Below are 22,559 nucleotides of genomic sequence, written 5' to 3'. Positions count from 1 at the left end.
CGTGCACTGGGATGACCCCAACGAGCTGGTGGATCGTTTGCGATTGCTTGACGCTTCGCGTCAAGCTGGCAACAATGCCCACGACAACGAGATCATGTCGATCATCAAGGAACTTCGCGAAGCCGGGCTTATTATAAATTAAACGGTGCGACAGCGATCCGTTCAATCAGCGTCGAAATGCCGATCAACAAATTTGGATTGTTCGAGCACAGCGGAGACGCGACGAATACCATTTCCTATCATTATCGGTGGAGCGGATTAATGAGAAATTTCGTGCGCAATAACGCTCTGTGTCGCACCGCCACGGACTTTGACGCAAGGTCGCGCAAGATTCGTCGCGTAGCGCAACCTGAGACTGACGGTGACGCGGTTAACAAACTGTACGTTGATCAATGCTTTAAAAGTCTGACAGATCAACGGAAAGAATCAGACGAGAAGCTGACTGCGTTCGAGCAAGATGTGCAAGCGTTATGGACTGCGATAAACAAGCTTCGACGTGCGAATATTGTTGAATCAGACGCGACAACGAACAACAATGGACAAACGGTTCAACAGAAACGACTATCGAAAGGCGACGAGTGAAGAGAAGCAACGGTTCATTAACGACGGCGAGGAACAGCAACGAACGATTCGAGAACGGTTGTCGGACGGCTGTTCAACGGTTCGAGAACGGTTGTCGGACGGTTGTCGAACGGTTCAAAAACAGCTTAAAAACGATTACGAGCGGTTTAGAAACAGCTGCGAACTACGCGGAGACAGGAAAGGCTACAAACGGCTAGAGAACGTCGACGACGACGACGACGATGAGTGGTAGGAAGCAGTTAACTGACGACGACGAACGACAACGAACGATTCACGAATGGTTCAGAAGCGGTTACGAACTGTTCAGAAGCGGTTATGAACTGTTCAGAAACTGCTACGAACGATGCATTAGAAGCAGAAACGGCGACAACGAAACATGAGACCGTTAAAATCGACCGATGTGGTATAAAAATATCGAAAAGCGACGGTTGGTGGACGAATTGCATGCACCGGCGAGAAGAAATTTTCCCCGCAGACACGTCATAGTGCGAGGGTACGACGACCTGTGGCAGGCTGATATCGTCGAGATGCGTCCGTACTCGCGTTTCAACGGAGGCTACCACTACATACTCACCGTCATCGATGTGTTGAGCAGTACGCCTGGGCCGTGCCGCTCAAGGGTAAAGGTGGCAGCGAGACAGCTGACGCTATCGCTGAGATAATTCGAGATAGCGGGAGGTGCCCTAGTAATCTACAAACCGACATGGGGAAGGAATTTTACAACACCGACGTGCAACGTCTCGTGAGAAAACACGGTATAAATCATTATTCCACGTATTCGGTAATGAAGGCGTCGGTCGTCGAGCGATTCAATCGCACGTTAAAAAACAATATGTGGAAAATGTTTACGCTCAATGGAACTTACAAGTGGGTCGACGCGTTATCGCGACTCGTGTCGGATTATAACGCGCGCAAGCATCGAACGATCGGCATGCGACCCGTCGACGTTACCCCCGCGATCGCCGAAAGACTCTTGGCTACGGTGTACAGCGCGATAAAGATCGCGGGCCCGGCAAAGTTTAAAACGGGCGACTCGGTACGCGTCAGCAAATACAAGACAATTTTCGAGAAGGGTTACACGCCGAATTGGACCACCGAGGTGTTTAAGATCGTTAAAGTGCAGCATACCAATCCCGTAACCTACCTACTCGAGGACTATCGTGGAAAATCCGTCGCTGGAGCGTTCTACGAGTACGAGTTGCATCGCGCGACTTATCCTGACGTGTATCTCGTGGAGAAAGTACTGCGCAGGAGGGGCGACGAGGTTTACGTGAAATGGCTGGGATTCGATGGATCACACAACTCATGGATACACAAGGACAATGTGATTTAATTCGTGCAAACTGTATTTTTATTCTTAACATAAAAATGCAATATGTAATACATGTAAAATGTTTGAAAATATGAAATACATATAAAGTACGTAAAAAATATGAAATACACATGTGTCATATTTTTATTAATATTCATTCCAATACTGTAATATAATACTCACAATACGTTACGTACATACATACATACATACATACTACATATATACATACATATACTATTACTATTACATACATGCATACATACATGCGTACGTTACAAAGGTATTCGGTAATGTCCCCACGGCAACGTATCGGTCGAATCCGGCACGATATATCGCTTATCGTCGTACGGACTCAGAGCGATTTTCGTCTCGCTAATAGTGTACACTTCGTGCATTTTCGATCGTATGCACGACTGCGGTCGAGTCATTTTGATCTCATCGTTCAAACATCGCGTGTAGTCGTCGAACGTGATGGTGCGCGCGATGACGTTACTTTTGACACCTTTCGCTTTTTTACAAACTTTTTTGCCATCGACTCGCAAGGCGTACATTTTCGCCCTAAGTCCAACGAATTCGGTCATAATGGCCCCATTGTTTTCATCCTTCATCAGGCCCGGCACTTTTTTATTGACGAGAGGCATATCATAAGCGTTATCTACCGCATAGTCACTTGTGTCGAACCGGGCTATATCATGTTTCATGTTCTCGTACGCGTCGTCGCACTTGATATGATAAATCAAACTGTCCGTGTCGGTATACATGATTCTACACGAGTCGCAGTACAGGGGAGACATGTATTCGTGGTGAAATTCGTACAGGCACACCTTCGACAAGTCGAGAATGCACATGCCGACGTAGATCAGTTTGTCGAATTTCACCTCGAGTTTGCGAAGTTCGATGGCTACCAGATTTTCTGAAAACACGCTACTGCTGTGGAAATTCGGTCGCGCGATCATTGCCTCCGCGCCATATCTACCCTTCCACGTCATCACTAGTTTTACATCGACGTGGTTTCGTACATTCTCCATTGTTTTTCCAAAAACAGCGTTATTCATTAATTTATATAATGTTTTTTCGAACTCATTTTTTGCCTGTGTCCTGAATTTTGTATTGAGTTCGATGTAAGAGCGGAGCCACTCAGATTGAGTGAATTGCAATACGCGATGTATTTTAGTGACGCGAAGGCCATGACGCATGCACTGTTGCAGATTGCGATAATGGATGACGTAACGCTCCTTATCGTGCAGCGTGGCGAGAAGTTTGTCCTGCCGTTTGCCGGGCGGTTTATCGCGCATCGGACAGAACGGTAGGTCAGCGTGCGCGTCATGTTTATTCTGCGGATACTCGAGATCGACCTCGAGAATATAGCCCGTAGGCGAATCCAAAGCGATCGCGTTAACGTCGAAATTTGACGCGTCTTCGACCCATCGAAACTCCGCGTAGGGCAGTGGCTTACACATCGCCCAGCCGTACAAGTTGTTGACATCGAAGTACATTAGGTACGACGACGGTTTCGACGAATCGTACGACTCCATATACTTGTTGTTGGCCTTCGCGTATCTGCCGGAACATTGACTCAGCCCGCCACGAATACCACGTTCGACAAACATGACCATGTCAACGTCGGTCAGCAGTTCAAAATTGATACGCGTATGTTTCAACATGGCGTCCCACGTAAAGCCTGGTAAAGTGTAGTAGTACGCGGGATCAAGTCCGTAACTCGCGACGCAGCTGTCGCGGAAATTTTCAAACACGTCGGCCAACAGCAAGACATCGGTTTTCAGGTATAGATCGCTGTATTCGCCCAGGGTTCGAACGGAGAATCGCTGCCATACGTTCGCGGCGTGCGCGTAATCGCTCTCGGATACGGTTTCACCGGTCAAGGAACTGTAAAATGAATCGCGCGGCGGTAAACACGTATCCTCCAGCTTTTCGACGCTGTCCACGTATTCGTATGGAAAGACACCTTTTCGCGTCAATAATTTGAAATCGTTGTCGGATAACGTGGAAAATTTTGAACGTATAATTTTTAATTTATCATTATCTAAGAAGGATGCCAATTTTGCGAGACTCGCGCTAAGAAATTTGTACGAGTCGATAAATCTTAACTGTATATCGTTTCGCGAATCAGATTTTTCCGCGGTGTCTTTCACGTGTTTAGTAAATGAGATGTACTTTTCCTTTGTTATAGGCAGTACATCGATCTTGCCTTCGAACGCGGCAGCTATCTCCTTGATAATAAAGTGCGCGTCATAGCCCGACAGATTGTGAAATATTACTGGGATGAAGTGAGAATTCTTATAATTCAGATTGCACGTCGAGTGTGCTGGACCTCTGTACCGCCCGGTCAGGTGGCAATGATCGCGCACTTTATTATCATCAGGCGCGAATTGTTGTTCGCATATATGACATTTCGTCGCGCTGTGAAATGTCTCCCACTCGTCTCGCGTTAGGTCTATCATGCATACAATGTCGGACAAGATGTTTTTTACGCGATGCGCCAATCCGTTGAGTTCCTCGACGAACCACGCGACACAGTCGTTATCGCGACGAAATCGATATGTCGATAACGTTTCGTCGTACGAACACTGTACGTAGTATGCTATACTACATACCCGATGATGTTGGTAGGCGTATGACGCGTGTTCCGTATCCGGTTGTGTCTTCTGCAGCACGCACTCCAGATCGGCGTACACCACGAAGGGAAGTCGCTCTTTCCTGCTGTGGTTCTTGAAGCTGAGCCACTTGTTGTCCTCGCTCGGTAGTCGGATTGCGCATTTGTTTACCTTTCGACATTCCACAGTGTGGGCTTCCAATTTCATGCTCAAACTAAAGTAGTGAAGACATCTGCAAAAAATGAAACACAAATATTATAAATTTTTTTACAAAAAATATAAAATGATATATATTATTAATAAAAGTATAGGTATTTACCGATCGCAAAAGTACTTTGTATGTCCATGTTTATTAATTTGTGAGCTCACGAGGCGGGATAGATGTTTAATCCACGCAAAATGTCCAACATTGTCGTCTCGTGGATCCTGCATGTACAGCAGATTCACATGTTTTTTATCACTCGTGCGGTCGGTAAGCCGTATCGGGAGAACGTTTGAAGTCTTTTGTCCCTCGATGATATAGGCATTGACGGATATATCGTTGAGTCGTTCGAACTGTTTAATTTGCCTCAACGTCATTGGGAACTCAATGTCTCGTAAATTCAGTACCGTTGAATAATGCGGGTATGAAGATTCCCGTTCTGGATGTCTTTCGGCTGGATGCAAAGCAGCCGTCACGGCCCACGCAAAACACGCATTGTCCATAGACAGCACATTGATCACCGCGTGCTTCAATTTAATGTCTTCAGGCAATTTTATGTGACACCCCGCGCGCAAAGGATTGTACTTGTTGACGCTCACCGTCAAATTGAGGATTCGAGTCAACGCCCAACCACTGTCGCGTTCCTGGAACTCCTCGAGTTTCGCTAATGTGGGCTCGATAACGTGTAGCTCGTACCACTCGCGCAAGTGCGATGTATCACAGAGTTCTATGTTATTTGTACATATACTCTTATTGGCACGGTTATCACCCGCCACAAACTCCCCGTTGAACGCGGTGTTCACTTTGACACAGTTATGTGTTTTTATACTGTCTCGCACACGACGCTGCAGGCGCACTCGCTTGCACACGACGCTGCAGGCGTCTTCCAAAAACTGTCGCGGTTCTATATGGTCTGTATTAATTACCGCACCGGTCATTGTACGCTTTTCGAACCCGGCGTCGATTTCTCGCCATACGAGTTCTGTCGCGCGCGTGTCGCCACTGGTACCGGCGTTCGCATAATCACCACCGCTATGAATAAATTGTCTTTCCAATCGCAACTTCACACCCTCGAGTCGCGCAATTCTGGCAACCAACGATTGCCTTTGCCCGATCGTTGGATTGTCGGAGAGCCGCTGACGTTTGGCACTACAGCGTGTCTCGAGCTGCTCGACGAATTCCGCGCATTGCAGCGCCCATGTGAAAAATTCATCCACGGTAGCTACTTGGTCGGACAGCTCCAATAGATCGCGTTCGGTTTGCTCGAATTGATCCATGTTTTATCTACTCAGATTTAGGTTGTTCATCAGATTCAGGTTGTTCATCACCACGAAGTCGACAACTGTAGTCGTCCAATAGCGATACTTCATTAGATATCAATGGTTTATATGGTAATAGCGTTGCAGACACATATTGTTCATCATCATCATACCAACCACTACTTTGACACATTTCCCATTGCCACTTCCCAATAGTGACACTCCTTATACTCGGACCTAAAGTCAGGTTTATTGTAAAAGGAAAGGGTTTTGTCACAGATGAAGCTGTATGAGCTTTTATCCTCGTTCCGCGTCTGTATGTACATTCTCCATTTTGAGCTACCGTAATAGTTATTATTATATCCGAAATCCTTGATAACAACTCCTTGTCTATGAACAATGCGTTTATCGGTTCCTCGTATCCCGAGTTCGCGATCGCGAACAAAGTGCGCTAGTGAGTTTCGTTGCACATCCGTCGATTTTCCTCCTCGATCTTCTTCACGCAAAGCTTTGGCGATATCATCTAATAAAGCTTCATTATAAAAAAAATGATCGAAGTATATAAAGTCACTACTTTCTTCGATTTCATCGATGTCAATTTTATAGTCCGGTGTCCATGGGCGATTACATGTCATTTTTTCTTGCTCAATGTTATAAAAAAATAATGTTCACGTCGCAACCGATGTATCACTCTCAAATCGTATGCTAATGCGGTTCGATGCGCTTCATCCCTCATTATATATACCTTTGCCCTCTCTTTCGCTCTAATTGATAGATCATTTCTTCCTTTGTCTCGCGTACTGCGTCGTAAAAAATAGCGCGAAATTGTTTAGTCTACGCGATAACACCCCCCTTTTCCTAGAAAACATTTGCTCACGACGAACATGTCCCTACAGGTTCGATGCGTTATCGGGTCGATCATCGTCCCGATGACGTCATTTCTTCCTTTGTTTTTTTTTCACGTACTGCGTAGATGGATTGTTTTTTTAAGTATAAATCATACTATATTTTCTTCGCGCGCATTTCTATTCGAGCCGTATATGCGACGTCCGCTGGAGCATCGGTTGCACGAATTGGTAATCAAATATTGCATTATCGCATATCATAACATAGAAGCGAGGTGCCGCGATGTTCCGGCGGACCTCGGCGCTCGCCTTTGTAGTGCGAGACATATTTTGTCTTACGACTATCAGTTTTATACACCGCCATTATATTTTTTTCTCTGGCGACTTCTGCAACCGTTTTCCGCTTTCTTCACTATTATTAAGTATAATAATAATAATATTTTAAATAATAATAATTATTAAGTTAAATCCGCGCGAGGAAAAGAGAACGCCAACGAAAAGACGCGCGCGAACGGGGAAGAGACAAAGGAACGGGAGCGAGAGAGAGACCGCGCTGAGGGAAAGACAACGCGAACGAGCCGTGTGACGTCACGCGGACCGACGTGGCCGTTGGACGCGGACCCCCATCCTCCCGCGGCGCGCCGCCGATAAAATTCCAGCAGCCGAACGGCGCCCATCGTCTTTGTAATACCCCGCGCCGATAAAGTGACGACCTCCCCCCCCCTCCCCCCCCCGGACCACCCTCGGCGTAGAACGCGGACACCCCTCCCCCTCGGCGGTACCCTTGTCAACGATACGTTTATTAACATTTAATAAACATGTCCCGACATGCTCGCCAACCACCCCCTCCCCCTCCCCGCGGACCACCCGCGCCCTCGAGTCCCACCCCTCCCCGCGGACACCCTCGCCCTCGAGTCCCCCACCCCCCTCCCCGCGGACTCCCTCTTCCCGCTCCCCCCTTGCCCGCGGTACACCCCCGCCCCGCTCCCCCCTTGCCCGCGGTACCCCCCGCCCCGCTCCCCCCTTGCCCGCGGTACCCCCCCGCCCCGCTCCCCTCTCGGAGCTCCCGGGGTACCCCCCGCCCCGCTCCCCCTTGCCCGCGGTACCCCCTCGCCCCGCTCCCCCCTTGCCCGCGGTACCCCCCGCCCCGCTCCCCCCTCGGAGCTTCCGGGGTACCCCTTGCCCCGTTCCCCCCTCGGAGCTCCCGGGGTATTCCCCCGCCCCGCTCCCTTCTTGCCCGCGGTACCCCCCCGCCCCGCTCCCCCCTCGGAGCTCCCGGGGCACCCCCCCGCCCCGCTCCCCCTTGCCCGCGGTACCCCCCCGCCCCGCTCCCCCCTCGGAGCTCCCGGGCCTGAATCGGCCTATATACACTACTTTAGAGTATAAAAGACTTTTTAAACTGGCGCCAACGGGCCCGTGGCGGCGCCCTCTGCTCCCTCTCCTTCTCCCTCTCCCTCTCCCTCTCCTTCTCCCTCTCCCTCTCTTTCTTCCTCTCCCTCTCCCTCTCTTCCTCTCTCTCTCTCTCTCTCTCTCTCTCTCTCTCCCGTCATATTGTTTTGTTGTGCAGAACTTCGCACATCTAAGAGTATAACTCTCGCTAATTATATTAACAACAAAAAGAGTTTTGTTTTCGACCCACGATCGGAAGTGGAAAGAAGAGAAAGCACTCACGATCCAGATCAAGAGATCGTCACAAGAACCGTGACAGATCGGATGAGAGGTTGCAGAAAATGCAAAATCAACTGGATAACCTCACTGGCCAGTTGCAAATCCTAGTTCAGGCAAAGAACACACAAATACCAACATCTCAGGAAATCAGGGGTACGTTGGATGTTATGAAAATTTTCACACGAAATTCATAACCCCCCTCTTTGTGCTCATAACCTTGTTTTGAACTTTCCACACGAAAGTCAAAACTGTCAGGTCCACACGACTCTGACAGGGCGAATAGTTGCGAATAAATTCAATAAGAATAAAATAATTTCGCACTATCTACAACAAGTGGCGTCCCTCTTTATTTTCTCACAAATATCTATACGATTCTGGCAAGGCGAATAATTGCGAATAAATTCAATAAGAATAAAATATTTTCGCATACGCACAATAAATGCCTTTTTATCTTTCTCACGAATAAGTAAGTAATCTCCTTTCCCTTGTTTTTCTTTTTTCAGGTGAAGAAGGAGAAAATAACAAAGAGAACTTGCCTAACCTAGCTAACAAAGCGATCGAACTCGGTGCTGACACACCAGCACCGAGTGACATATCAACTGTTCTCAAAGAGATGTTGGACATCTTAGGAGACGATCCTAGCAGCACAATGGAAATAGCAGTTAATTTCCATCCTGAATTCAAAGTCAGATGGGAAAAATGGCTACGAGAGGGTTTTCCAGACAATGATAAGAAAACTATTCTAGAAAAATATCCTCGTAAAGGAGATTTGTTTGTAGAAGCTCCCAAGGTCAATCTAGAGATTGTTTCAGTAATGACAGATATTGCTAAGAAACGAGACGGACATTTCGCTGACACTCAAAATGCAGTGGGCTCGGGATTGTCAGCCCTAGGGGCTGCAATCTCAATGATCCTGAACGAGCCAGAGGACGGAATTGACACGGAAACTCTGACGATTTATCTCTGTGATGTTGGTAAACTAATGACCGATGTTTTTCATGAATACTCTGTAGCCAGACAATCCTTTATTACACCTTTACTAAGTAAATCAGTAAGCCAATAGTTGACGCTACAAAACCGCTACAACCAGACGAAGGGCTCTATGGAGCCAAGTTCGCTGAACAGGTTAAGGAGGCGAAAACTATTGAAAAAGCGTGCGCTAACATTAAAGCCCCCGACAAGTCTTCAAAAATCTTCGGTAAAAAACCGAAGGATCAGGAAAACTTCAAGACCCCATGTTAAGAATCCCACGCGGTATTCTTATGCGTATATCGACCGCGATACTTCGCGGATAAATTAGTGGGCCTTCAGGGCGCTATCGATCGCCCTGGGGTTATCGACCACGCGGTACTTCCGGCGCTTAACGCAGGAGAAACATTTTCACACTTTACTTCCGCAAGGATCGTCAAACAGTCGTGTCGAAATTGTACTCGTGGACAAATAAATTACGTATATTGGAAATTAAGAGGGAGCAGTTATTTTCCCTTGACCACGTAGCTTCGAAGCATTCTTCCCGCGGCACACACGTGGTGGGTAACAGACCCGGCGTATCAAGACGCTACAGAACATTTTGGTCCTTCGAGCCGGATAACAAGACGTCCGCCATTGTCTGCGAGGCCCTCTCGATCTTTCGAGACGGAGGACAGTCCACGACACGAAGCATCCCACGAGGCTTCATACGGAGAAGCAAAATCTTACGACAGGATATTAAAGGCATTTAAGAGTCCGACTCGTAATCTCATCGGCGAGCTACGATCCTCGCGGGCGCTGCGACGGCTGCATCGGCGCGTCCCAAAGAAATTTCCACGAGGCCGTGCGAGACCACCAGGCGGAAGCGGTATAGCATTCGCACCGTTGCGTTGCAAGCATCGAGAAGGGTCTTTAAAGGGCGGCAATCTCCGAGGACGGCGCTTCCCGTACGGAGAAGACAGCGGGCTCGCGGAGAGACAAGGACAGCGCGCTTGCAGAGAAACAAGGACAGCGCGGTCGCGGAGAGACAAGGACAGCGCGCTTGCAGAGAGAGAAGGACGGCATGCTCCCGGAGACAACAGGCCATCGCATCTAATAAGAGCGACAAGGATAGCGCGCGTGCGCCCCGACCGTTGCGTTAGCCGTATCAGCGCGGCATAATTGCGAGGTAAGGGAAGCTGTTTTTTCCTGTTGTGTAGTTGCGGTGCCAACCAAGGTTTTTTTTTGTTCGATCTCGTCATTAGTTCACGTGCGTCTCGGTCAACCGAAATAGAAAATGAGTAACGAGGAGATATAGTCTCTCAAAAAGCGCCGATCCACAGTACGAGGCTCATGTACTCGTATTCAAACGTTCGTTGAATCAATCACTCCCGAGGCAGTTACGCCGTCGACAATAGCGCAACTCGAGGAACGCCGGCTCAAATTAGAGCGTTACTGGTCAGAGTACGAATCTATACAAACGAAAATAGAGCTATTAGATGAAAGCGAATCGGGCAATCGCGTAGGCTTTGAAGATGCTTTTTATCAATTATCGGCGCGTATTCGCGAGCTTACGAATATTCAGGCACGTCGCAGTGTGACCCCTTCCACAAGCTCCAAGATATCCAATGCATCCGAGTCGTTATTACAGCTAAAATTACCCAAGCTAAATTTACCGACATTTTCGGGAAACTACGAGGAATGGTTCCCATTTTTCGACACCTTTCACGCCCTTATATACACGAGCGAATCTTTAGACAACGTACAAAAATTACATTATTTACGCGCTTCCTTAACGGGGGATGCAAAAAATATTATCGGCGCGTTGGAAATTTTAGCCGTAAATTATCAAGTCGCGTGGAGGTTACTCAAGGAACGGTATGATAACAAGCGGGTAATTACTCAAAGCCATATTTGAGCTATCATGGATCTATACCTTCCATGACGCGAGAGAACGCGTGCGAGATGCGTCAAATCGCGGACGGTGCGTCAAGGCACATACACGCCCTTCAGGCATTAAAAAGGCCCACGTCTCACTGGGACGATCTCCTTATTTTCTTGTTGAGCAGCAAGCTCGATACCGTGTCATTGCGAGAATGGCAGAATTCGCTGATCACCGCGGAACTGCCCACATTCAAACAATTTTTGGATTTTGTAACTCATCGCAGTCAAATGTTGGAGGCCACAGGAAAATCCAATTCTACTACAGCCAAGGTTGATACGCGCTTCCCTGCAAAAACGAAACGTCAGGCTGCCTGCGCAGCATCTGTTAAGTTCAGGTGCGCCCACTGCAAGGAGGAACATTCAATATATTTCTGTCTTAAGTTCTTAGCACTTACAGTTCATCAGAGGATAGCGGAGGTACGTAAAGCTAAATTGTGCGCAAATTGTCTGCGATCGACGACCCATAACGCTGGCAAATGCGTCTCTGGAGCCTGCAAGACATGCAAGATGAAACACAATACATTATTGCACCTCGACACAAGTATCGCCGAATCGCAGGGGCGGGACGAGAAGTCACAAAGTATTGAAGCGTCAACGATATCATCCACAACAGTGGTCACGCACGGTTTTAGTTATCGCTACGACGAACATATTATGCTGGCAACGCCAGTCATCTACGCATTCGATAACAAGGAATCGCGCAAGCCATGTCGCATATTGTTGGATTCTGGTTCGCAAGCCAATTTTATCTCTAAAAGGTTCCTAGACGTACTCAATATCAAGGCGAAAAATTCTAATATTTCCATTTCAGGAATAAACAACCACGTCTTCGCAAACAGCCCAGATACAACTGCAGTCACGCATTAGCTCATTCAGCGCCAAGATCAATTGTTTCGTCACCGACAGGGTGACTGATAAAATACCTTCTTTTACTCTAAAAAGAAGCGCATTTGAAATTCCACGAAATATTGAGCTGGCCGACCCTCAGTTCCACGTATCGTCTGACATTGATGTTCTGATTGGCGCGGAGCTGTTCTGGCAGATTCTCTGCGTAGGACAAATTAAGAGCTCTCCGTGACATCCAACTCTACAGAAGACACGTTTTGGTTGGATCCTTGCGGGGCGAGCCGCACAACCATCCAAATCTACAAGGCGCATCTAGGCCTTCGCAGCGTCGATAACTAATGCCCAGTTTGACGAGCAATTTAGTCGCCTCTGGTAAATGGAGACGATAGAAGGCACAAGAAAGCTTACCACAGAAGAGTTGGCCTGCGAGCAACATTTCGTAAATACCATAGAGCGGACGGCGGAGGGCAGGTACATGGCATACCTTCCCTTCAAGAAGCAAGTCAACACTAAATTTGAGAACACAAGAGGCATCGCGCTCAAACGGCTACGCGGATTAGAAAGAAGATTTACACGTGATCCGGCGTTAAAAATACAATACACACAATTCTTGGACGAGTACCGAGCATTAGGCCATATGAAACAAGTGACCAATTGGAGCAAGGATGAGCAAGAAGTTTTCTACTTACCTCATCATTGTGTGTTTAAAAATACGGCAGATCGCTCCAAAATTCGCGTGGTATTTAATGCGTCCTGCAAGGATAGCACTGGAACATCCCTCAACGATACACTCTTGACGGGTCCAGTCATCCAACAAGATCTCATGTCCATTCTGGTCAGATTCAGAACCTTTTAATACGCTTTTGTAGCTGACATTATTAAAATGTATCGTCTGATACTCATCCATCCTTCGCAAACTTGATATCAGCGAATCTTATGGAGAGACGACCGCACGGCAGATGTAGAAACATACGAATTAACAACTGTCACATACGGCACGTCGTCCGCATCGTTTATAGCAACAAGATGTTTGAAACAGTTGGCAAAGACGTATCACGGTGAACATCCCATGGCAGCAACCCACATAAGAAGAGACTTTTATATGGACGATCTGCTCACGGGTGCAGATACATTAGCTCAAGCAAGGACGGTGCGCGACGATATAATTCAATTGCTACGAGGAGGAGGTTTCGAGTTGAGCAAGTGGACTTCTAACTGCCCCGAACTGTTGGATCAGGTGACCAAACACGATGGCTATTGGTTCCGATAGCCGAGGATAAGGATTCTTCCGTATTGGGGATCCATTGGAATCACGCCCAGGACACATTCTATTTTTCCTGCAAGACTGGCAAAAATCCAGCAGTGGTATCGAAACGCACGATTCTATCCGAGTTATTCAGTTTGTTTGATTCGTTAGGTTTAGTAGGACCTGTACTTGTATTAGCGAAATTGATCATGCAGGATCTTTGGCAGGCAGACATTCACTGGGATGAGTCGGTTCCCCCTAACATTGATCTGCGTTGGAAAAATCTGAGACTTCAATTACCAATCATAAATCAATATGCTATTCCGCGCTGCGTCCGCCACAGTACAAGGCCAGGACACACACAATTACATGGCTTTTGCGATGCGAGTGAGCGGGCATACGGCGCTTGTATTTACATACGAACGCAAATCGAATCTAACAAATTTCGAGTTGAACTTCTATGCTCCAAATCCCGAGTAACTCCCATTAAAAGCCAATTGTTGCCACGTCTCGAGCTGGCAGCAGCCGTACTGTTAGCGCAACTAGTTAACAAGATAAGCAAAGCGATCAACGTAGACAAAATACCCATATTTCTCTGGTCGGATTCAACGATAACCCTAAATTGGATTTCGTCACCATCACGCAAGTGGACAGTTTTTGTGGCCAATAGGGTCGGAGAGGTGCAGCGTCTTACGAGGGTCGATAGTTGGCGCCACGTCTTATCTGCTAATAACCCTGCCGATATACTGTGTGACGTTGCAGTTTCGCTGCAGCGTTGCAGCGCCCTGCTGCCGTCACAAGGCGCGGGTTTCGCAACCTTTTTCGCGCCCGAGGACGGTCCAATGAATCGATGCGAGTTCTCCAGGGGCATATTAAAATTGCGTACATTATTCTAATCCCTTATTTCTATTTTGTATCATTTGCGCGGCGCCAAACCGAGCCGAAAACCGGAGTTCCTGAGAAGATGCTGAGAATCACGGAAAAACGGAGTCGACGACAAGGATAGAGGCGAGGAATCGGTCGACGAGAAACGGATCTCGGTGGTGCTTGCGGGCCGCCAAAAGCAGGGGAGCGCGAGAGGACACGCGCGCGGCGGCGAAACACAGCGGCGGGCGGATCCGTAACGGCAGGGCCCCGGGACGCCGGGGCAAAATCAGCTCACCTGCCCTCCTCACCCTACTGACCGGATTCCGGGATGGTTGGCCATTTCCGGACCGACAAAGAGGAACGCGGAGGCAATCACGTCCCGTCCGCTACCGGGAAGGATCCTGGAAAAATCGCCGCGCAAACGAGGGACCGTTTGGCGCCCTGTGAAAAGCCGTGATTAACGGCCCTACGCAAGAATCTACCGCGAACCTGCGAGCTCACCCCTGATTGGTCCGCGCTATAACGTCGCGGGGCCGCGTACGCCCGGAGTGAAGTACGCTATCGATTCCGCCATCGAGCGAAATTTCGGGAGCATTTTTGAGCCGTTCTCGATCGCCGACGCACGTAACTGCGAACCGTTGTGCTCGGTCTTGCGACCGGAGTCGCCCTTTGAGGCGCATAAGATTTCGGGCTGTATTCTTCCTACCCTTGGGACGACGGCGAGGATCCTCGGGAGAGAATCGACTTACGGTGAGGTTGCCTCGCGTAACATAATCATGTAAAGCCACGACACCGCTCCCCGGGTAGCGCTCTCGCTCGGGAATATTCGCGATAATTAACGTATTCGCCGACAAGGCGTAATTAGCGATCGATAACGAAAGCGAGGGGCACCGGAATGGTCTCGTGGCCGTGGGATCGCGACCGAAATCTACGACTCCTGGAGATCGCGGTAAGCGCGCCGATGACGACGTTTGTTATCGCGAGTACGCCATTTTCCACGCTCTTCGCGTTCACGTCCACGTGCCGCGTTGTGCGTAGCAATTTACCCGGCCGAGCATTAATCACGTAATCGTATTAATTGCGTCAGACGGTGGTTTACGCTGGTTTAATTACGTTACTCTCGATTCGCGTTCGGACACTTAGATTACCTACGCGGTATCGGTTGTGCCGAGATATATTATTCCCGTGAGTGCGTCCTGATGTTACCGGCTTTGCCGTATTGTTCGCGCCTGAGTCTGGCTTTCGAGCAGTTGCGTAGGATAATCACGGCGTGAGAATGTCGTCCGCGTCGAGTTATCTGCGTGAGAATATTGTTCGTGCCGATTGACTTCTGGCGTTGGGATGTTATTCGCGTTATTCCGGACGGTAAAGTACGGTTCACCCCGACTGATTAATTACGTCAGGATATTATCCGCGTTATATTAAGAAAATTATTCGCATTAGATTAAGATTATTATCCGCGCTAGATTAAGATTACTCCTTGCGTTAGATTAAGATTATTTAGCGACAAAATCTCTGCACGGCCTTGGGCCCTTGCGTTCACGCGCTCCGAGCGTGACGCGTTATCATGTCGTGCCAGCTCACGCAATATTATTTCACGTTACTCCGATTATGTTTTGCCGATGTCGCCGGCTCTATTACTTTGAAGCCTTCGGGAAGTTAGTTTTCTTTTCCTATTATCTGGTGTAATACCGGCGCCTTCCGCGCGTTTATTAAATTAGCGTAATTTTCTGTGTTTTTCTGGCGTCCGCGTTATCCTTTCTGTGTTATTCAAATTTGACGCCCACGTTATCAACCATCTACTTGCTTTATTAATGGAAGCCAATTTGGCCGTTATTATTTTCTCTAAATTGATTACACAATAAATGTTACTCTTTATTTGTTAGCTGAGTGAAGTTATAATTTACGTGTCACCCCGCCGGATATCGCGCTGCCCTTAATTAATCCCGCCCTGCTATCAAGCTGAGCTAGCGATTCCCTCGCACACCGACTTCGTTCGTTTTGCGTCTCTCTTTTGGTTCTTAGCGATTTCGCGGACGCGAATTTACGCGTCTGGCGCCCAACCTTAAGCTCGTTTCGCGGAGTGTCGGAGGTGCGAGAAAATCACCGGAGAGGCCTATCACCTTTCTATCCTTTTCCCCTTTTGATCCGGCACACGCCCCGGACCGCTCCGAGAGTGCAAAAAGCCGTTACAACTGTCAAGAGGCCAAAACCCCGGTGATTTGCTGAGTTCTGTTTTGTGATGGCACGGGGCACCTTTCTTGATGGAAATAGAACAAAAATGGCCGAACAGCAATTTCAAAGGGTTAGAAACCCCGCCGGAACTACGAAGAGTCGCAGCTGCGGTGGCCGCTACAGAATCATCAGTCATCGAGGAGCTATTATGCAGATGTTCAAACCTGAGCAAGGCATGCCGCATTCTGGCGTACTGCCTTAGATTAGGCAAGGTGCACAATCAAAACACATCAACGACATTTATCTCATATTCCGAGAGCCGTTTCGCGTTGGATATCATGTGCAGAGAAATTCAAAGACGATCGTTTCCCAGTGAGTACAGAGCATTATCAAAAGAAGAGACTATAAACCCGTCCAGCTCGTTGCTTTCCTTATCTCCATTTTTGTACACTGACGGGGGCTGATTCGAGTAGGAGGCAGGTTGAAGGAATCTAATTTAAATTTTGACGCTTTGCATCCTATATTATTACTGCGCGGGCATATTCTAACAAAGCGAATTATAGAACAGGAGCACATAAGAAACGCTCACGCCGGTATACTAGCCACCATGGCCACAATAAGACAACGCTTTTGGCCGTTATCATTGCGATCGACTACGCAAAAAATAGAACACGAATGTATAACCTGCTTCAAAGCAAAACCGTCCCTTTCAGAGGTTGTGATGGGTTCCTTGCCGGCCGGACGTGTGACAGTATCACGACCGTTTTATCATTGCGGCGTCGATTACGCGGACCCGGTAATGATACGAGAGGGAAAACGGCGCAACGCGCGTCTTCTCAAGGCGTATATATCAATATTCGTATGTTTTGCCACGAAGGCAGTTCACATCGAACTAGTAAGCGATTTAACTTCAAACGTGTTCATCGCGGCTCTTAAGCGATTTGCGGCGCGTAGAGGTAAACCAGAACATATATATTCGGACAATGGGACCACCTTCATGGGGGCCCAGGGCCAGTTAAAACAATTCTATGAATTTTTAAAAAATAACAAATACAGTCGAAAATACAGCATTTCGGTCGCGAACAACAATTTTCATGGAGCTTCATACCACCAAATGCTTCGCATTTCGGGGGCTTGTAGGAAGCTGCAGTTAAGGGCTTACACCTGAGTAAAGTGACCATATTTTGGGAATTTTTTTCTCGGGAAATAATTGCTTTATTCAAAAACTTTTTTTTTGTTAAAAAGAGCATGTATTCTAGTACATTTGTGAATTTTTTAATTAAAATTTATTAACAATAAATATTGTTTATTGGCATCAGCGTAAGCCCCGTTTTTTTGCGGTGTTCACCATTTTGGGTTGTCACGTCATCTGGAACAAAAATATGCATTAAATTCCTAATTAATGATATACAAAACAGTTAGCTACGAGCCAAAAAAAATTAAAAAAAAAATTTTGAAAAATGGCGGCTATTTGAAATTTGAGGTCAATTTTTGACCTATTTTTTCAAGTTACCAATGCATTTTTTAAACATTTGTAACAAAAAATTTATAAAAGTTTGATCGTAGCTAATTAGACAAAGCATCCAAGAATATCGTGTCCAAATTTCAAAAAGATCTATCGATCCGTTCTCGAGATATCGTGAACACCGTTTTTTAAAACCATGTTTTGAGAAAAACTCGGTTAAAGTTTGAGAAGAGATTTGGATATCATTAATTGTTTATAATGCTATAACTTGAAAACGACTCGTCTTACGAAAAAAATGCAAAAGACAAAAAAGTTTTATTTTGACTTGAAAATATTAGTAATAATTAAAAAAAAAAATTTTTTTTTGTTAATTAACAATGAAATTGTTTAAAAAAAAATTTTTTATAATTTTACCTTTAGTCGGCGATTCCGGGGCCATATAAAAGTCCTTCGATGACGACTTGAGGAGAGGCTTCTCGAAGGACACGAAGTCCTGAGAGGAGAGAGCTATCTCGCGATACCGGCGAAAAAGGCGCGATACCGCTACGCTCCGCTCCGCCCCGCTTCAGTAAAACTTCCGTAACTTCTACAATTCTTCGAATTTCTTAATAATATTTTAACACAATATTTTTGAAACTATATATTTTCAAGAAATGCAATAAAAAGAAAATTGATTTTTTCAAAATTCTACTCAGGTGTAAGCCCTTAAGTCCGCTAAATATCATTTAAATCGGATAGTCGGTAAAGCGAACTTAACATTTGAGGAGTTAGCGACGGTATTATGCGAAATCGAAGCGATTTTAAATTCGAGACCGCTCACCCCACTCAGTGAAGATCCCAACGATCTGAGTTGCTTGACACCCGGGCATTTCTTGGTTGGCGCCCCCTTGAACACCTTCCCTTGCGATGATTGACCGACGTAAATAAAAATTGACTCGTGCGTTGGCAAAGAGTTGAACAAATGAGACAACACTTCTGGCGCAGATAGAGTGCCGAGTATTTGCATACGTTGCAAGAAAGAAACAAGTGGAGGACCAACAAGAGTCAACAGTTAAGGGTAGATCAAATCGTGCTATTAAAACAGCAGGGCCTATCTTCTATGCAGTGGCTAATCGGTCGAATAGAGAAAACACACGCGGGTCCAGATGGACAAGTGCGAACTGCTACGGTTAGAACGGTGTCAGGAAAATTTGTAACTCCGCTAACAAAAATCGCGATATTACCCCTCAATAATTAGTATAGCTTTTCACAGTTCTTATGCTTGCTATGTTTATTATTATTAATCACTACCTTATAATTAGACCTTAAGATAGAATTACAAGTTAGAAGTAAGGCATGCATTGGTTCTCATAACGCATTGTTTACGTGCGATCATCATAAGATGTGTCTACCCTTTTTTATTTTATTTTATATATGCAACATGCTAAATATTGTTACTTTCATTTTTTTGTCTTTGTTTATTATGGTCCAGCCCTAGCGGCGAGAGCAACAGACTCATTAGCCGTGTCCGATTATTATTAGGACCCTAATCGTTATTTAGGATTGTATTGAAAGCGTGTCCTTTCAAAGCGAGGCAGGATGTTAAGAATCCCACGCGGTATTCTTATGCGTATATCGACCGTGATACTTCGCGGATAAATTAGTGGGCCTTCAGGGCGCTATCGATCGCCCTGGGGTTATCGACCGCGCGTTACCACGCGGTACTTCGCTTAACGCAGGAGAAACATTTTTACACTTTACTTCCGCAAGGGATCGTCAAACAGTCGTGTCGAATTGTACTCGTGGACAAATAAATTACGTATATTGGAAATTAAGAGGGAGCAGTTATTTTCTCTCGACCACGTAGCTTCGAAGCATTCTTCCCGCGGCACAAACGTGGTGGGTAACAGACCCGGCGTATCAAGACGCTACAGAACACCCCACCTGCAAGATACAAGCAGGTGGGTCAATATCAGAGACGTCCAATAATAAGATTCAAATTGAGGAATGTACGATCCAATCAGGGGACGTCAAAGACTTCGAGTCGCTCGAAGAGTCAGACGTCGATGAAGAAATAGCTAAAGTAAAACCAGTCGCAGGTCGTCTTAAATTATTTATAAATAATTGGGATGAAGTAACTACTGATGAACGCATAATTCGATGGTTGCAAGGGTATAACATTCCCTTCAAAGAGCTTTCCAAACAAGATAATCCTCCAAAAGAACCCAATTGTTCGATAGAAGAGTCTTTTAAAATGAAGACCGAGCTTGAAAAATTGTTATTCATGCAAGCAGTCGAAGAGTGTAAAGATTGTGATGGACAATTCATCTCATCATATTTTTTAGTTCCGAAGCCTGATGGGGTCTAGCAGATTATCAATTTAAAAAATGTAAATAAATTTATTACTCCACCTCACTTTAAAATAGAAGATATACGCTCTGCAAAAACTTTATTAAGTCAAGGAGACTACATGGCTTTATTAGATTTGAAAGATGCGTATTATTTCTTGTCAGTGCACGAAGAGTTTCGCAAATACTTACGTTTTAGGTTCCAAAACAAACTATTTTAATTTACATGCCTACCCTTTGGGTTGTGCACTAGTCCTTATGTTTATATAAAAATTATGAAACCGGTGATGAATAAATTAAGATCATTAGGAATGCTCTGTGTAATTTACATTGACGATTTACTTTTCATTAAAAACTCTTCTGCCCTGTGCTTAAATGATGTACAGGTAGCAATAAAGCTGTTGGAACATTTAGGCTTTGTGGTAAATTATAAAAAGAGCTCTCTAATACCCAGTCAAAAACGCAAGTACTTAGGCTTTATAATAAATTCTATAGACTACACCCTAGAATTAATAGATAAGAAAAAGTCACAAATAATCAAGTTATGTAAATCTTTTAAAGAAGAAAAATACTCTAAAATCAGGGAGTTTGCTAAATCATTAGGTGCTCTAACAGCAGCAGTTGCAGTAGCTTATGGATCAATTCACTGTAAAAAATTAGAGCGACAAAAATTTCTAGCTTTAATTATCAATAATAACAGCTACGAAAGAAAAATATTTATTAATAAAAAGATGGGGGAAGATTTAGACTGGTGGCAAAATAAAAACGTGATAGGAAAGAATCCTGTTAGATTAAATCAGCTAGAGTTACTAGCAGCTTTTCTGGCATTGAAGTGTTTCGTATCAGATTACTCTAATTGTGAAATTTTATTAAGAATGGGCAACACATCTGCAATAGCATACATAGAGCGGGTGGAATCCAATTTCCACATTTAAGCGAATTATCGCAAAAGATTTGGAAATGGTGCGAAGATAGGAATCTATGGATTTTTGCTTCTTACATCCCTTCAAAAGAAAATATTGATAGCTATAGTTTTAAAGAAAATATTGCCGAAGACGGGTTTGTTTGATCGTAATTATATGAAACGTTCTCGTTCGAAGATGATAATTTCCCACCCTTATTTTATCACCCAAAAAAAAAACTTTTTATTTGTTTGTTTCCATTATTATCATCAAGGTCGACCAAGATAACGCCACTCTATCCAAGATCTCTAAACAATATGACGGGAGAGAGCGAGCGACTGAGGTGGAAAGGGGCAGGGTGTTGCTCGCTGTATCATTCGATATCTCGAATGCGTTCAACTCCCTGCCCTGGCCAGTGATAGGGAGGGCGCTGAAACGTATGGACGTCTTTCCCTACCTGGTGGAGGTCATTCGAAATTACTTCCGGGAGAGAAACCTGTCGTATAGCGACAGGAACGGGGTGATGTGGGTGAGGCTCATCGGGACCGGTGTTCCGCAGGGGTCAGTCTTGGGCCCTCTGCTATGGGACATCGGCTACGATAAGGTCCTCCGTATCCCCCTGCCCCAGGACTGCTGGTTAACGTGTTATGTCGATGACACGTTCCTGGAGGTGGCGGGGGATACATGGGAGGAGACCCTTAGGCTTGCCGAGGTGGCAGCGGGCTGCGTGGTCCGAGCGAAAATTGGTTTACGGGTGGCACCCCAAAAGACACAGTTCATGTTTTTTCACGGGAAGGGTGTCAGGGTGCCGCCCGACCAATTCCTGATCTTCGAAAGGGTCCGCGTCCCTATAAGGGTCCATATTAAACATATGGGTCTCTGGCTGGACGGAGCCTGGAGTTTCGGCGAACACTTCGCTCGCCTAACTCCCAGGGCGCTGGGTGTGTCAAACAACCTAAGTAGGCTGTTGCCGAACCTGGGAGGGGCGAGTGGGCGTGTTTGCCGACTATACGCGGGGACGGTCAACTCCGTGGCACTATATGGGGCCCCAGTTTGGGCCCCGCAGCTGGCAGCCACCGAACGCCTAAAGACGCAGTTGCGTCGCGTTCAACGCGTGGTGGCCGTCAAGGTGTCACGGGCCTATAGAACCGTCTCCTATGCGGCAGCAACGACCCTGTCCGGACTCCCACCTATGGAGTTGGTTGCGAGTGCACACGCACGCGTACACGAGGAGACGCATCGGCTTCAAAGGGAGGCGGTGGGAGTCCTACTAGACTGGGACAGAGTCCGCAGGGCAATTAGGCTCCAGGCAAGGACGAACCTTATGGATGAGTGGGAACGTTATCTCGAGAA

At 46.4% G+C, this 22,559-nt stretch overlaps 1 protein-coding gene and 1 pseudogene across 1 annotated transcript; one reads left to right on the top strand and one right to left on the bottom strand.

Moving 5' to 3' along the window:
* Positions 1–2,169: 2,169 nt before the first annotated feature.
* Positions 2,170–5,991, bottom strand: LOC139820886 (uncharacterized). The gene is made up of 2 exons (XM_071791473.1): positions 4,832–5,991; positions 2,170–4,744 (listed from the first exon to the last, which is right to left on the bottom strand). Exons 1-2 carry the CDS (start codon positions 5,989–5,991, stop codon positions 2,170–2,172), a joined length of 3,735 nt encoding a protein of 1,244 aa, XP_071647574.1.
* Positions 5,992–6,372: 381 nt separating this feature from the next.
* Positions 6,373–20,034, top strand: LOC139820885 (uncharacterized; annotated as a pseudogene).
* Positions 20,035–22,559: the final 2,525 nt, after the last annotated feature.

This window comes from Temnothorax longispinosus, chromosome 10 (genome assembly GCF_030848805.1).
Source record: "Temnothorax longispinosus isolate EJ_2023e chromosome 10, Tlon_JGU_v1, whole genome shotgun sequence".
NCBI classification, from domain to species: Eukaryota; Metazoa; Arthropoda; class Insecta; order Hymenoptera; family Formicidae; genus Temnothorax; species Temnothorax longispinosus.
The sequence above is the reverse complement of the archived record's forward strand: the minus strand, read 5'-3'. Positions and strand labels throughout refer to the sequence as shown.

Excerpts from the sequence above, each read along its gene's own strand:
- LOC139820886 (XM_071791473.1), bottom strand. The coding sequence starts at position 5,991 with ATGGATCAATTCGAGCAAACCGAACGCGATCTATTGGAGCTGTCCGAC. Across the intron at positions 4,745-4,831 it reads ACAAAGTACTTTTGCGATCG|ATGTCTTCACTACTTTAGTT; the intron begins GTAAATACCTAT and ends CATTTTTTGCAG.